The following is a 17,868-nucleotide window of genomic DNA, read 5'->3' as shown; positions in this document are numbered from 1 at the left end:
AAGAATGTTATAAGCAGAGATTTTCAACAAGTAGTTTTCTTACTTGTGAGATTGAGCCTCCCATGATAAACGAAGGTTTTTCTGATGGCACACTTGTTTTGGAGGATGGAATGAGGGGTGGTGGTGGTCTGGTAGGTCTGGTAGTTGGAAGGCGGACTCCTTCAGGTATATTGGTTATTACTTGGTGAGGAGCTGGCTGGAGAACTTAGGGAAGAATGTACATTAAACAAAGTCTGTTTCAGCTCTATTAGTCATTAGAGAGACAAGAAGAACTGAAATAACTCAGCTCATCTGACAATTTCCAACAGGAATAATCTCACAATACCCAAAAGCTATCTAGCTCTATTTTCAGCTCTGAAACTATGTCCATGTATATGTTGTGCTTAGAAATTTATTAGGTAATATCTAACCTTGCACTGAAGTTCAAAAATGGTAAAATCTGCACTGTAAAACTACAAACTCAGAAAAGTAAGCTTTTAAAGCTAACAATACGGGGTACATTCATTTGTTGTCGTTGCTTTTCTGTTTTTAAATAAAGTATTCTACTTAAAGAATAAGAACAACTGAGGCAAGTATAATCTAAGCTTCACTGATTCTGTCTTTTCTCAGCATGACATTATACTCTGAAGGCAGAAGCAATAATCCAAGTTCCAGAACTAAGATTTGCCAGTTATTTCACTGTTTTATAAATCATTCAATATATAACATTACACAATTATTCAGAAACTTATGTCAAGCTTAACAGTAGCTCTCTTTTTCCTCAATTCTTCCTTCATAAAGTGACAGTATTTTCACTGAGTTGAAAAAAACTCTGGATTGCTTTGTGCCCATGCTGTTCTAACACTTTTCAGATCATCTTAATTGCTTAATAAAATGCATGTTAGGCAGCTGATAAAGCAAACAAAACCGAACAAGAATACAGAACATCTATCTACAGACACAAAAAACATACTACTCTCGTTTGTTCACAAAAATGTTTAGAGAATAATTTGATACTATATAAAGTAACAAAGCCTAGCTTCCAAAGACTGTATATTGCTATGATACTAAAGCAAGTATTTACCTGGTGGGACACTGTAGCGAGCTGCGTTCATATCAGGCTGGGGAGAGGCTTTATTGACTTCTCTTGGAGACAGCCTGTATGGTGATGCTGACCTCGTTGCTGTATTTTGCACTTGTGCTTCCTGTTCTATTGCTCGTTTGACCTCAGCATAAGGCATATAGGCTACCGGTTTTCCTATGACAGTTAAAGAAAGAAGAATCCCAAGTTTAGAAATTAGAGTCAAAAGGTCCAGTCTACCACAGAGTTTTAACAAAGGGCTTATTACTATATCAGATTGTACTCATCAGGTACAAAAGTTTAATTACAAGGACACATTTAGACCGGAAAGGAAATAATTAAATTTGAAATATCACTTGGCACTGAAGTAACTGAAAAATGCCAAGGTCAGGCATGTAGGCTCTCTCTGAATGAAAGGAATAAACAGTTCTGCATACTAAGGCATAAGGATAGCAATTTTTGTACCACTTTCCTCTCTTACAATAGCACGCAGTGCTACCAGAGGAAGGTAAGTATTTAGTCCTCCTACTCTTTTGAGTAATCCAGATTCATGCATTTATTTCGAAATCAGTGAGTGATTGTAACACACACACACACACACACACATATAATTATCCTTGAATGCTCTCCCTGGCAAAGACTGCAGTTTTTAAAATTATGTTACACACTTGTATAAACTTATTTGTATAAACTCTCTCATGCTTTGCTGGTGAAAAACAGTAGCTGGTTCCTTTAAGTCCTTTAAGTGAAAGCTCTACTACTGAAAAGATTAAATTTAAAGATTTCTAAATACTGTGCATTGGCCAGGTTTACATACAAGTTCAGCCAGACTTACATGCTAATTCCATCAGACAAAACGCCTCCTTTTCTTGTTTGTTTGCCCACAGAAGCAACAAATCAAAGTTCAAATACCAGTATTGCCCATCAATTGTGTTTAAAGGGAAAATATATTTGTATTGATTTTAGAAAACTAAAAATCCAGTACCACAACTTCAAATTCCTTCCGTTTGGCAATAGACAATTTAAGTATTAAAAATTACAAGCCAGAACAAGTCTACTGCAGCTGGGAAACTACATCTTTTATCTCCATGGTTAAAGAAAGATGACACTAGTCATCCCATAATAGCTTCGTAAAGAAGTTTTTTACTATTATATTTAATGATGAAGTATTTTGTAGTTTGTCATACGCCAATCAGCAACATGCCCTTCAGTTTGACTAGATGCCCTGCAATACAGTCACTGGATGTGTATATTCCAATGTATACAATACCAGATTTTTAAGCAGCCTGTGGGCTCTCTCCTACATACACGAGTGGATGGACAAGCTGGCATGCACAATGTATGTTAGGAAGTAGCTACTGCAATGATCTGATGGCATGTCAGCCTCTTTAGTCTGCAGATGAAGATGTCCAGACTTGTAGAACCCATTTACATTAACCACATTATCCCCCCTCACTGCTTCAGTAACACCCTTGATTTTTGCTGGCAGAGACTTGGTGCTAAAACTTTCCCACAGTTCGTAATACAGTACTGCTAATGCCAAGAGTTATTCAGATAATATTTTAGTTAAATGGTACTTTTAAGCATCCCCAGACTTTCTACCTAAAGAAGCAACTTCCAAAACCAGCAACTCTACGCCCTCCCCCTTCAATCCACAAGTTCCCTTCTCACTATTTTAACAGGCAAAAAAAAGGTATGTTTCCTTCATTTCACTTCAGTAGAAGTAATTAAGATGAAGTGTTTTCACAGCATAATTTTAAAATTGTTGAGCATGTTAAGTACAAAGCACTCAAATTTCAAAGACCATGATAGTTTATACTGCTAACATTGCGGAGCCAACAGACACAATGCACAAGGATATTAAATCAAACAATGCAGAATTATGCATCTATGATGATATCTCTAACATTCAACACATAAGCCACACTGGTTTTATTTCCCGGTTACAGTGTTGTTTCTGGACCTATTCATTTCCCAGGAAAGAAAGTTGGGTATCTAGAGGTAACAGTTACAGCAAAGAGCTGGACCTCCCATAGGATATGCTTTTCTTGCATAAATAAAGACAATCATCTGCCAAGCTGTTTGCAATTTGCAAGTTGTTAAGAGAATTAGAATAATTTCAGTTCAAAGAATGAAAGAATAGCCAATTTACACTGAGAGAAAACATAATGCAAGTGTCTATGAAAGCTACCAAATGCATCTTAAATAGAAATATAAATTGCCCATCTGAATCACATTCCTGTAACCAACAATGGTAATAGAAACATCCTTACTTGGGAACCCTGACAGGTTCTGTGAACAGCTCTGGATTTGTTCTGTACCACAGAACACAAGAGTCACATTCTGGAAACAAAGGTCCAGATCCGAGAGCTCAGTTCAAATCATGCCTCCAAGCAGCATCTATTTAGGCAAAGGCAACCAGCCTCCATATTTGCAAGAAGAAAAACCTTTCACACAGCCCTTCGTGGTCTGACAGGCTACAGCATGACAGTTCTACCATTCTTTTGTGCAGTATTCCAGGGCTCAATTCACCAGGCTCTCGTGCAGTAAAACATTCCTCTTAATTGTGCTCATTGTCCATTAGTAATTCTCTCCCAACTTCACCTTTAGTTTCCGAAAACTAAATTCTGATCTCACCCCAATGGAGCCAGTTCTGCTTTATCTAAGGAGATTATAAGGTGATTCTCCAACACTGTCACTGCAGCAGCATCTGTTATAATAGAGAGGTTCCTTCAATCAAGTCCTATCAGAAGGTAACAATCAACAGTATGCTAAATTTTCCTTCTTAAACATGGCAGACAGTGGAATATGCTGACATAAAATGCAGGGTTACCTCCATGACATGACAGATGTAAAACCACCTACCTTCCCACTCGACATTAGGGCTCTTGGAAGTGCCGCATGGGCTTACAGAACTTCGATACTCCATATCCAGCTGCTCTTGCCTCTGGCGTTGTTCTTCCAGCAGTGCTGACTCATGCATCGCTTTAATGTGCCGTTGATAGAGTGCATAACCACTCACTGGTGTTCCAACAGGAACGGTACAGGGACTGCAAGAAACCTACAGAGAGGGGAAGATGTTAACATTGGGTACATTAATGAACGTACTTATAAAGTAACTGTCTTGCTCAACGGCTCCGCTTCAGCAGGTATATAGCGTATGTATTAACGTTTCAAGTGGTCTGTGCCTGTTTTTAGGCTAACACTTGTATATTTGTTTGTATTTAACTTAATTTACCCCTTAGAAGTATTATGATAACAAAGCTAACAATACATTTCTTTGTTTCTTTTTTTTTTTCCTGCTTGAGTAGTAGAGGTAGTTCTCAGGACAACATGTTCCTTCAAACATCATTTAAAACACCCCATACCATTGGTGGTATGACAGCAGCTCGGTGGTGAAGTTGTTGTAGGTCCATCTGCCCTTGCTTTATTGTGGGCGACACCAGTATTGACCCAGTGGGGTTTAACAGTGAGGGCTTTGACTCCCTGAAGATACTGCAAAAAGAAAGAAGGAAGGGAAAAATATCACCAAAATGAACAAGATAAAACATCTTAAAAATTACAGGCAAAAGTAAACCTCTCAACTTCAAAAAGGAAAAAAAAACCAACACGTTTAACATACTGGACAACGTCAAAAAAAAAAAATCAAAATCATGTTTTGTTTGTCCCAAAGCACATCTGGTAGAATAAGCAACAGATACTGCTATATTGTAAAATACGAAGAAATACCGAAAGAATTGTTCAGAATCTTGAAAACCAGAAATTCACGTATGCAGTTTCTATATATACGGTACTACCACAATGCAACCTTCTTTATAAAGAATGCCTTGGGGAAAAAATAGATGGCAAGCACTGGATATATTTAGTGCATAGGAAATACGTAAACAGTAGTGTAGTGTACAACAGACTATTTCCACATGGAAGGCTAATACATTTTTGAAGTGGAAAGATGATGTCTGAAGAGGCAGAGGGTGCAGAAACACCACAGACTGCCCTCTTCAAAAGAGCACATGTGGAACAATGATACTGGATACTTCTGACATTTAACATCTATCCTCGGTACTGTGTGTATATTAAGACCACTGGGAAGGAGGGGGCATTGGCTCTGAAGCTATGCTATGGTTACACAGGAATTGCACCAACAGAACATTAAAAGATTTCATTTATCATCAGTGGAATGAACCATCTACCCCCAAAGATACAACGGTTCCAAATATAAGCAGCACTGTCCATTTAAAGGCCTATCTGCTTGTGTGGGTTATCCACGCTGTTTAGGGCTGAGTTCCCAGGAACGACTAGATGCATGCAGACACTACTATACACTTTGAAGAAAGAGGTCATCTACTTCTCAGGACATTTGTCCGTTAGTTTACAGACACAGGCTGGTAGGGGGTGAGAAATACCTTCCACGACTCTATTAATAATAGTCTTCAAGAGATTGTTCTATCAGCTGATATAACATGGTTCAATGGCAGTAATTGGGTACAGGACTCTAGAGGGTATACAAGCAAATAAATGTGAAATGTAAAAAGAACTAAAATATGAGCATTTTATGCCCTTAGATTTTTTATTATTTTATTTTTAAGTTACTGTCATCTACTAAAACATATTCAGGCTGTTTTTCCTATCAAATTCAAGGAGGTTTGGCTACACTCTACTAAATTGAACTTGTGAGAATAAGAATCAATTAAAACATGCTGAATTTTTGGCTCTGCATTCAAACAGTTTTACTCTAAAGGGAATGGAGAGCCCACAAGATTTCCCAAGTGAGCGAATCACACTATAAAGAATGTGTACTTCTGAATGTGTAGATTTGTACAGAAGTACTGTGCAAAAGCAGCAAACAAAAAAACAAAGAACTTTAGTACAGATCCAATTACACAATCACTGATGATTTTCTTAGTGGATAGTTGGGGGGATTTACAAAATTCCCCACTTTTTTTTTTTTTTGAGTTGGTAATTGATTTTTAAGTGTCTGTGTACCAGACAATCATGCAGCAACAAAAGCTTCCCCTTCTCACCAGAAAATACCAGTTACTCATCTTGGAAACTCATGCCAGGAGCATCTTGAATCTTTTTTCATGCTTTGGCAAATTTTCAGTGTTTTAGTAAGCTGCTGTCCTTTCCAGGTGACTGTTTACATGGTTCCCATTCTCTGAACAGATCCTAAATGGCTCAATTTCCCTTATTCTCTAGCTTTCCAGGTAGTTGTGCTAATTTGCTAACTACCCAGTCAATCACTATGGAATTTTGCCTTACTCTGCATTAGAAGAGCTTTCTTTGGGCTTTTCATCAGATTTTTTAATCAACATTTCCCTCTACTGCACTTCTGGCAAAGCCTCTTTAGAAATTCTTTGTATAGTAAAAATTCATAACAAAAATATTGCTACTGATGACAGGTTTTGACCACTGTTAAAACCACTTTTTAAAGATGGCAATTTATGAATGCTAAACAATTAAACTCACCCTTGTCTGTCAGGCTCTCCATCAACTTCCTCATCAGCACTACAGGTAGCACTCGAATCATTATCTGAATGGGATTCTTGTCTTGCTGAGTTAACCTGTTGTGACAGACTATAGTCCATTTCCTCAGGTTCCGACTTTTCCTTGGGTTTCTCCATCTCCCTCTCTTTGGTATCACTCTCTATTTTCACTTGAATATTCTCTGGTAGCCTCATTTCCGTCTCTACAGGTTCTACTTTGGTATGTACTGGAAGATTGAGCACAGGCTTAGCTTCAACTGCATGGCTTCTACTGTCAACATCCATAGGTTCTTCTGCCTCATTATTTATTTCTTCCTTAACCTGTGGCTCAGAGGTCTGACTTTCAGCTGTTGATACACTTTGGGCTGTTAAGGAGGGAGACGTGCTGGCTGCAGGTTTAACAGTAGATTCCTGTTCTGCTGCTGCCTCAGTGGTTATTTTCGAGGCAGCATTGTCAGGTGGAGTTTCTTCACTTGGTTTAGCAGGTTCTGCTGGAGTTGGAGATGGAGCACTTTCTGTATCAGAACTATTTTCAGCACCTGAAAAAAGTTTTAGAATAAGAGTTCAACTTAATGAAATCCAACTAAGTTTCAGTCAACTGCTGCTTTTTATCTTTTTTAAAATAATCAGATGTATGTCTGCCGTCTCAAAACACAAGATAATTGCCCAACTGTTTTACTGAGAGCATTAACTAACAAAGGTTACACATCTTTGGTTCAACTTGCTTCAGCACGCACAATTTTTCAGCCACATGCTGTTAATTTATCCTCTAGAAAACAGAATATTCAAAATAACAAGCATTAGTATTTTCAGGCCACTCAATACTGAAAATGCTTTTTCCCCCTCCAGATGCAACTAGTGAAGTGAGTTCAAACAATTAAAATCCAACTGAAACACAGTATCTGAGCACCACATTATGAATGGAACAAAACTTTCAGATTGTATCATTGACACAGACTAAACATGTCTCTCCCTCTCTTTCAGTGCATACAGGAGTTCTCTTCCCTGCCAGTTACCTTCACTGTCTTCTGGATTCTCTTCTTCATTAGATGCTTCAATGTCTTCATCCTCCTGAGCTGACACAGTTGAAGCTACGCTCTCACACTGTGACACATCTCGCTCTTCGCGGGGCCTTCGTGAAGACTGATAAATATATGGTATTTATATCATACTGAACATTTACAAGCTTTTGTTTTGTTTTTAACATGCATTTCCATTTCTTACTCTCAGGTTAAAATAAAAGGCACCGAATCTCTGTTTAGCACATATTCATTCACAAGGGCATACCCTTTCAACTTTTGTCCAGCTTTTGCTGTTTCTGACCAAAAATAAGTTTGGGAACAAACCACTGACTCCTTACGTATTTGGGGGAAGAACAAAACTACTGCAGCAAACACAGACACCGAAGCTCTTCGCTTCAGTGGAGAGAAGACCAGGACACCACAGCTTCGAGGATTCCAGCCCTCAGTATTCTATTTTAGATGCCCCAGAACTTTCAGTTCCTGGTTGTTTTCTATTAATTCTTTTGCTCTGATTTATAAGGTTAGTGCTTACTGCGTGACACAACATGTTTCAAGGTAAATGTTTTACAGCAATGACCTGAACTTCTTTACTTGCTGGTGTACTGATAAGGAATGTCATTTTCAAAGAGCTAAGGAACTCTTCAGGCTTGAGTGTATTATCTGATAGAAAAATTTCTATTGCATTTTGAAGTATGAAGTGATTAGTATCACAGGTCAGTGAGAATCAGCTGCCTTTTCTAGGAGATGTATGTTGCAACACAAAAACAAGTAGAAAAGGAAACAAGTGGTTACTGCAACACAGTCTTACTGAAGCATGATGAAGGACTTCAGAGAGATGCCAAGTTTTTCCCTGTAAAATAGTCAATGCCCACTGCACTTACCTTCTGTTTGTGCTGTTGAAGGAGACTGTCCAAATTGTGTCTCCTTTTATAGTTGAAGTAGAAGTTCTTACACTGAGCTTCACTTTTCGTCCCAACCATTTTGGCAATTGCTGCCCAGTTGCGTCCATGTTCTACTAGGCCTGTTCAAACATATAGGAACAGATATTTACTATGATAAATAATTCAGCTATCCAAACCCTAATAAACGGAACTAGTGGGAAGGGAAGATACAAAAGTATTGCCGTCCTTTAAAAGAATTCTCAGTGAAAACATATATGACCACTAATTATGGGGTGGTAAAAAGCTGAGTATCTAAATGTCTGCTAATAAAGCCTTCAAACTCAACTCTTTGCTGTTGCTAATACATAACACCTTTGCTAAAATGTTTATTTTATGCACAATATTTACAGATGACAGTATCTACCAAGTAACAAGTTATAAAATACACTAACTCTTCTGCTTGAAGAATGCCTTATACAAAAGGACATTTTGTAAACTTTAAACACATTACTTTGAAGATTTACATACAACGTACATATCTTCACATCTGTTTCTCAGGCTTCTGTGGACCAAGTACAACATCAAATAGCTCTAAGTAGGCCATACGAAATAAGTCAACACATCCCCCCAAAAAATGCATTTTTCTGTTAAAGATGTTTGTGTTAAAAACAAAACAAAAACAGCAAATTTCGAGTTATTCATTCAGTGTAGTGCTGCAAAGAATTTGGACTTGTAGAATTTGAAGTAAATATGTTTTCAATAATTCAGTAAATACAAGTATTCTGAAGTAAAATAGAAGTTTTACAAGGTTTACCTTTTTTAGCAACTTCCATTTCTTCTTCTGTCCAGCGGGATGTCTCCACAGGTTCTGCAGAAGCTGAAAGAAAAACAATGACTGATCAGAGAAAAGACTAAAAGCCACTTTTATGACCATCCCATAATCTATTATCCTGTTTACATTAAGGCTTATTCAAGTCACTCAGAAAAAACTGCTCTTGTCAGTGGGAAATAGTCAGCCTCCTTTAAACCAAGATATAAATGTACATTCTCAGCAGTGCCCTTTTTCTCCCTTGTGATCCATTCTTTTCTATGTATCTGGCAAGGTTCCTTAAATTTAGATATTACTGTAACTCAAACATGCTATATTCTTCTAGAAATCACAAAAGAACTTTCTGTGCTCTTACTGCACATATGATTGTCTTAATCAGTACATTGACTACAGTGGGGCCTGAAGAAATAAAACTGATTCTCAACTGTAATTTAACCCTGACCTTATATAGCAAGTATGTAATTAACTCAGGGTAAAATACAAAACACAGCAGTATTTCATTGATTTTAATATTGTTCACAACTGGAGGGAAGGAGGCACAACACAGCAGCTTCTCCAAAAGGAGTTCTGCACTTTTCTCACAATCCAGTGTGCTATGAGCTAGTTCCATCCTATTTCACTGACTACTGCAGAAAGGACCGAAATGGTTACTTATCAATTAGTGGGTATTCAACAACTTCCATTAACAAACAATGCAAGTAGGACACTATAAAATATCTGATGCACTCAAAAGCTATTCTGGATTTCCAGAAAATCTCATCAAAATAAAGAAAAAAACTATTGTCTTAGTTCAGCAGCTGACAAAAAATCAACTGAGCAAAACGTCCATTTCTGATAATTTAAGCTACAGGTGAACTGCCATGCCCACTTACTCTGTTCTTCAGGAAGCACAGAATATTTGAGCAATAGAAAGTTGTTATAACGTCTGTAAGAGTTATCTAGCTGCCTGTAACTACACAGCTGAAGAGCTAAGAGCAATAAACTTTGCTACAGCAGAGCACTGCAGGAAAAAAAAAATTGCCACACCACCCTAAATAATTATTTACTAGCCACAAGGTATTTTGTTTGATAGTGTTTCTGCGCCACCACAGATCATGTCAGCCTTTTTAGACATGCAGCTAGAGATAGCGTAGTTTTATCTAACAATACATGCCAACAGAGTAACACTTCTATTTTAAAGAATTCTCTTGCCATCTAATACAGAAACAACAACAAAAATTAATTGCTAGGATCTATTTCAGATTATGAAACTCCCCAAAGTACTCAAATACCAGGTCTACTTATTTAACAACAACTTCTGTGAGCTACAGCCTGTAAGTCAATCTTTGTCAAATGCATTTGGATCTCTATGGATACAGCATTAACCCTGAAAACAGACAAAAAGTAGTTATCACAGAAACGCTTATCTGGCTCCCCCTGCCCCACACGTGGTTTTAACAGACTCATCTGATTGCACACATACCATTCAGTTACATTCATGAAGTTTAGCAGTACCAGTCACAAAATTATGAGCAGGCCTAAGAATAAAGACGTAATACTAAACAAAAAAACCAACCCCAAAATGCACCCCATGCACAGAACACAGCTTTATTTCAGTGAAGAGCCTGACTACCAGATGGGTCCCCAAGTGTCCTATAAATGCTACTCACAAGGTTCTGGTGGGGGTGGAAGAGGCGGTGGTGGTTCTTCAGTGGCTGCAGCTGCAGCAGCATTTGCTTGTGCAGCTTCATTTGTCATTGATCTGGTGATTCTGCCCTTACGACGACCTTGACTATTGGCAGTTTTTCGGCCCCTAGGAGTGGCCTGTTCCCTTTCCTCTGTTTCCTCTGGTGCAACTTCAGTTTTGTCCTTTTCTTTGGTATTCTCTCTGAAAATAGTTAACAAAAGTGATTCAGACTCATTCAGATAGCCCTTATGGACAGATATTCCTGAACACGGTTTTAAAAACTCTGCATCAGATCTTACTTCCCATTTTGACTTGGAAGAAAACAAAACCAAAAGACACCTTAACAGTGAAACAGAATTCACTTACTGCCCAAAAGTCAGAATTGCTAGAGAATAACAGATGTATGACACTATCAACTGTAAAGAAGATAAGGACATTGTGACGGAACATTAAAAAAAACTAAGCCAATGAGATGCAAAGTGTTACACGTGAAAAAAAAAAAACAAAAAAAAAAACAGAAAAAACACTCTGTTTTTTTGTACCAGCCTGATTATATCAGCAAGACAAAGAAATTTATAAATCAAAAAAAGCTTAATGCAAAAGAACTAACCTAAATAGAAAGTTTTCAGTCCAGATTTCACTGTTAGACTAATAGCAACTCCGTTTTGCTTTTTGTAATAAAAAGTTGCTGCAATCAGGAATGAATTAGTGTGTTTTCAGTCCCTATATACTTACTTTGATTCCTCCTTCTCATCCTTTTCCTCCTCATCTTTCTTTTCCTCCTCTTTTTTGTCTGCTTTTTCTGCTTTTTCCTCTTCTACCTTTTCTTCTACCTTTTCTTCTTGAGAAGGACGAGCAATTTGTTGCTAAAATGAAATGGAATTTACATGTTTTAACAACAGTATGTAGAAAGATACAGCAACTCATACTCAAGAGCAACACAAACACTGATATTAACTTACCTGCAACCCAACAGTATTTTAAATTACAGTCACTGCACATCTGTCAACAAAACAGTAAAACACCTCTGCCAAAAACTGTAATACCTATCTACACCCTGGAACTATAATGAATTAAGCATATCTCCCAGAATTCAAAATCCCCTCTGCCACAGAATATTCAGTTTCTACATATTAGCTGTATATCCTCAGTACCTATCAGCTTATTTTCTCTTGAGTTTCTTCTGTTCAGCTGTCCTATTCAGATATTGTATTTTGTCTTATAAATTCAATGGAGGTACAGGTTTCTTTTGCAGAGTGAGCACGGACATGATAACATACACTTGTACGTGGTAACAAATAAATGTGTTACTGTACGTTGTACTAAAAATGAACGGCCACATCGTTAGAAGTGCCTAGGAAAGGTCTAACATCTTGTGTAGTAATGTTGTTGCTCCCCTCAAATTTCATTTTTAATGTTGTACATTTGAAAAAAGCAAAACACGACAGCTCACTACTTGAAAGCAGAAGATATTGTAGCATGAACAATAAGACCAAATCTAAGCCACCTTTCTCAAGGCTGTTATTAGTAATTAAGAAATATAATTGTTCAAAAAAAGTCAGGAATTTTAGATTTATATTTCTAGTGAATTTACGTTGTGCAGAAGGAAAATTATAACCTAGATTATTTTTTTATACACTACAGCCTGTATTGAGATTATAGTTTTGCAAGCATATAAGTACCAACAAAAGACACGGTAATTACCATTACCCACTGTTATCCTACAGAGAACAGCACAAAATACTATTTACATATTCTCTGTTAAGGGACTCTCACTCCTTATCTCTCAGAGTGAATCCAGATGACTGCCACGTGGAAAAAATATCTCATTTTAGAAAGCAGATAAATTTGATTTAAACTTTCCAGAAGACGTGATCTACTTCAAACAGGAATTAATGCAAGGAATTTCTATTACTTCATATAATCACGAAGAATTACCGGGACGGCCACTTAAAACTGCTAAGAAGGGAAATAAAGTCTCAAAAATGCAAGAACATGGCATTGTTTTTGCTACTCCTTATCACACAAAAAAATAAACTATCCGTTGCATTCGCTGTCTGACTTACATGTTAGAGGTACCCTAGCATCAGAGAAGCTAAATATCTTCGATGTTTTAAGAAAGCATTAGAAAAATACATGTATTCACACAGAAAAATTATATTTTGAGAAAACTACATCAAATATGGAAACAGAAGAAATTTATTTACATTTTAGCATATTTTTTCTCCCTACTGTGTTGCTTCCCAGTACTTTGAAGACTTCAGCTCTCAAAACAGCTTTTCTGAACTGGACTGGTTAAGGTAAAAAAAATATAGCTGGTAACATAGCTGATGCTTTGTAATCTCTACTACACTTCATAGTGTTATAAACATAATTGGGGTGTTTGTATGCATGGAAGCACTAATCACACAAATAATCAGGTCTTATGCCTGAAAAGATAATGTGGAATATAAATTCTCTTAAATACAGGTTACATAGCAAGTATTTATTTGTGTGGGATACTTCCCCTTTGGATCCTTTTTAAGTCACTGACTATTAACCAGATAAAAGGCTGGTCAGTCCAGCAGCATAGGCCACGTACCCTTTTCAGCATAAAAAGGAGCCTAACTATTGCCGTTTACTATCCATAAAAATCAACCTGCACACGACAAACACATCTTACACTTCCCAACACTGCGGAATTTCTATGCCCATGGCTTGCTTGCAAATTTCTCCCTCTCCAGAATAAAGCACCAAGCAGTAAGGCTGCCACTAAATAAATCATGTAACTCCCAAAATTCCCAGAACCCTTACACGAAGCAAATGAATTCTGATGGGCTTCAAAAGCCAACAAGTCCACACCGAGCATGCAGAGCTTAACCCATTTTGCCCATTCATGCTGAAAAGCATCGTAACAAGGTGATCTTCCAAGTGCCGCAGAAAAAGCCAAGCCTGCTGGACTGGGCACAACACAACAAAAACGGGAGATGCCACACGAGTTGTGGCGGGCAGAACTCCAGTCAAAGGCAAGGGGAGAGGGAGGAGGAAGAAAAAGCTTTCTTCCCCCCTCTCTGAAAACACCTAAGATCTTAAATAAATGATTGCAGTTTAAGTTCTGCCTTAAATACGCTTTCAAAAGAAACTACAGTACATAAAGAGGGTGGAGAGTCAGACATGGCCACGCAGAGGGAACCATTCACAGGGATTTACACCGAAGGGGCTTGGGCGTGAATGGGTTAAACAAACCACTTCAGCCAGAGTCACCAATTCAGAAGAACTGCCATACCTAGATGCTATCCACTCAAATCTGATGTGTGCAGAACTGAGTTGTTCCTTACTGGGTCTTAAGACTCTGCAAATCAACCTTGAAAAGCAAAATACACGTAATATTTATATAAGGCTACCTTCCAAAGAAATGCCCAACATACACTTGGAATTTATAGAAAGACAAGGACAGAGATCCAGAAGACTGCTGTTTTAGGAGTTCGCTAGATAGTTTATAGCCCACTGAAAAATTCCTCAAAACAGGCTTTCTTTTTTACAGAAGAACCTTCTTGTAAGTGTAGCAGCAGGTGTCACCATTTCATTAACAAAACCGAGCCTGCAAATAGTCACAGAAAGGACTTGTTTTTGACATTTTAATAATGTGAATTGGAGCAGAAACCCCAAATGCTAACCACTATTATCTTCCTGCAAATTATTAGCACATAAGATATTGCATTACTTGGTTATCCAAAACATTCCTTCAATAAAGACGTCAGAGACACGTGCTAAAGTAAATTATTTCCATTGTCCTAGACAGACTGGCCTCAAATTGAGGAGTTAAAATATGCATTTTCAGACGAAAAAAATCTGTATTTTACATTCACATTCTGTATTTTACATTTACAAAACAGATGCTGAAAATCGTCTGTTGTTTTTGCTTGGTTACCTTAACATTACATTTTGTAAACAACAGGATTCTCTGTTTGACAGAGAATTTAGTGAACATGCATAATCAATAGGTCAAGGGCAGGTTAAACACAAACCTTAAAACAGCTGAAGCCTCAGTCAGCGACGTACCTGCACATTCATCTGTTGCTTAAAACTTTTACTATCCAGGCAAGGGGACGGGCTTTAATTCAGGATAAGATTCAAAAGGACAAAACCCACAACAGCACCAACATCACACGGCTCTTTAGCAGCAGCTGCCTGACCCAGCAACATGTTTATTCCAGGAAATTGTGTCATTCTGCCACTTAAGCTGCCTACAGAAGAGTTGGCCCGTCTCACATACAACCTTTTAATCTCCCTGGGGTCACCCGAGGTAATCCCCGGGGAGCTCAGCACGATTGGCCGTCCCACAAGTACAGCAAATTTCTGTCTCGTCAGATCACTGGGCTGTCCCACCTGCTGCAGAGCCATGCGGGTTGATCCACGGACACTGGTTTATGCTGACCAGGCAGCTAGACTGCAAAAGTCACCCCCCTCGCTCCTGCTTTGCCACCAAACTGCAGCGAGAAACTTTACGCAGAAAGAACCTCCTCTCAATGAATTATTTATGCAATTATCTGGAATGAAACCAGTGCAAAAGCACTGGTGTCTTTGCTGCATGAACTCCCAGCATTCACTGACCGAACTTGCAAAGTGACAGCCCCACAAACTATCTGTGGGCGGTGTTTTGTATAGCCATGCTTTCTTTTAATGCTATGTCAAAAATTTGCTCTTCATTTTAAGCCACATTTGGTTTAAGACACACCTGTTAAGTTGCCTCTGTGTGCATTCTGTAACAGTTTAGGCAGCATTTAATAAAAAGTCCTTTCTAAGCCTATTTAAGGACAAAAGCGTGCCAGAATTCAATTAGCCTTACATATCTTAACCTTATATGCCTTAATTTAGCAGTTAGCTTCTTTAAAGTAAAAGCCTCTGCTGAAATTTGAGTCAAGTTGTACTCTCTAAAAAAAATTCTCTTAAGCATTTCAACATCATTACCATGATTAATATCTTCTCTACTGCACCATTCTTCTTGCCTTCTAATTTACAAAAATATATGAACTCTTATGAGTTCAAGCTGAAGCACCTGTTATTGGCAGGCATAAGCACATCTTGGAGCACATCATAAATCTTACATATCTTGTGTTTGCCAATCAGCAAGGAAGTTTCAGATTGCTACTCAGAGAAACAAAAAATATCAGCTTCAAACAAAGCTGGGGTGAGGGAGGGACACGGGGAATGAATTACATTCTGCAACCTTAAGATAAAAGTTCTGGCAAGCAAGACAGTTCAACACTCAAGTGGTTTTTTTTGACTAGCTTACATAGATGTTGTTAATTAATCATTAATAAAACTAAGAAATACAAACATAATTTTTGGTACCATCTAATTCCTTTCTATAGCATCACTAAACACTAATTATAATACTCCTGAATATAAACTTCCAGAAATGGTAAGATTTCCCCCATTTAGGTTGTTTAGAGAATTTCCTTGACTTTGCAAGTATTCTTTAACAGTCTTCAGATCTATAAAGCCTGACATTTATCTGCATCCTCACCATAGAGCACACATTAAGTCTGTCTAGCAGTTGCCCATTGAACAGTTTAGCAATGTACTTACTGTGGATTAACAACTAGCAACTAAGACCTACAACTCTTAAAATTCAAAGAGCAAGTGATCCGAGTCCAATGAACAACTAGAGCAACTTCAGTGCTCCTACTCACATACTTACTGTTATTTATGTAGAAATAAGTATTCACAAGAGCAGCTGTAAAGCCAAGCAGAGCACCTTCAGTTTCATTTTATTGTTAGCTAAGCTCACAAGTCTTACGCACTTCTGTACAAAACTAATTAAAATCTTCCCTGATTAAAAGCATTACTCAAGGAAAGCAAACAATTTGTGGGTTGAGAAATCATCCAAATTTTGAATTCTACCAGTTTTGATATTCTAAAATGCAACAAAGCTGAAAGATGTGTAAATATACAACTACGATCTTCTGAATACATCAAAACTTAAAGTTACGTTAGGTTACAGCTTGAACCAGTTATGTCTCTTTACCTCTTAGAACAGCTGCAACAGAACACCATATGGTGAAGATATTGCTCAGCATATATATACTTACAATGATCATGCCAATCTCATTTTATAAAAACTAAGCCACTTAAAACAGCAACATTCTCTGCACTTAGTTCTCACAGCAACTGTCTAGAAGTCTCTTTTGGACAAGAAAAGAGACTTTTATCTGCTTCGTATTTGCCATACATCCTTGGTTTAATCTTTTACCACTACCAGACGCACAACAACACGTTTTCCTATTAAGAAAGCATTATTAGACTTAAAGTCTAATAGAAGTTCTGGCAAAATACAGGACACATTGCAAATATTTTCTCCCATTACGGGAGTTAGAACTTCTACTTTCACTAACTGCAAAGTCCTTTGCATAATGAAAACTACCTTCGCCCAAGCTGTCCATAATTTGTGGGGGTACAGAGAAGTAAGTCTTCATCAACACAATCTCTTTTTTTAGAATACCAGACCACAACTCAAAAGGCTCAAGTACAACAACACCATAGAAGCATAACATGCTGACCAGTTTTAGCCAACAGGATCAACTCATCAGCTGAAGTCGTCATGCAGTAATTTTACTCTATATAACTAATACATTCACTGGGACTCTCACAAAGCTTACATTACTAGGAAAAAAAAGTATTCACATATTCTGAAATGCATTATTTACTTAATTCACTGTTTTGTAGTTCAATACAGGTTTGCACAGTCACAATAACTCAGTCTCAACAATTTTCTCTTTAGTATTGCTGCTGGGATATGACTAAATCCAATAAACCACAACTTTTCAGATTTTAAGGTCTAAGGATTTCAAAAATCCTGAATTTTATAGGACCTTCCTCTCCTGTGCCCCCCCTCCCAATCAAGCTTCAGTTCTAACAAAATATTGGATACAAAGTGCTGAAGAA

The 17,868-nt window shown here is 37.7% G+C and overlaps 1 protein-coding gene across 4 annotated transcripts in view; it reads right to left on the bottom strand.

The window, feature by feature from the left end:
* The window catches only part of NCOR1 (nuclear receptor corepressor 1), a 65,602-nt gene that overhangs the window by 17,451 nt on the left and 30,283 nt on the right, over positions 1–17,868 (bottom strand). For all 4 annotated transcript variants that reach the window (XM_083806400.1, XM_083806403.1, XM_083806402.1 and 1 more), the window contains exons 15-24: positions 11,677–11,807; positions 10,925–11,142; positions 9,261–9,323; positions 8,447–8,586; positions 7,560–7,686; positions 6,527–7,082; positions 4,429–4,555; positions 3,926–4,121; positions 1,064–1,237; positions 44–204 (exon numbers count right to left, since the gene is read on the bottom strand). In XM_083806400.1, the coding sequence (XP_083662526.1) occupies positions 44–204; positions 1,064–1,237; positions 3,926–4,121; positions 4,429–4,555; positions 6,527–7,082; positions 7,560–7,686; positions 8,447–8,586; positions 9,261–9,323; positions 10,925–11,142; positions 11,677–11,807 (1,893 nt within the window). The remainder of the gene's footprint in view (positions 1–43; positions 205–1,063; positions 1,238–3,925; positions 4,122–4,428; positions 4,556–6,526; positions 7,083–7,559; positions 7,687–8,446; positions 8,587–9,260; positions 9,324–10,924; positions 11,143–11,676; positions 11,808–17,868) is intronic.

The sequence above is a fragment of the Anser anser genome (genome assembly GCF_964211835.1).
Source record: "Anser anser genome assembly, chromosome: 20".
Lineage (NCBI taxonomy): Eukaryota > Metazoa > Chordata > Aves > Anseriformes > Anatidae > Anser > Anser anser.
This window is presented reverse-complemented; position numbering and strand designations above follow the sequence as displayed.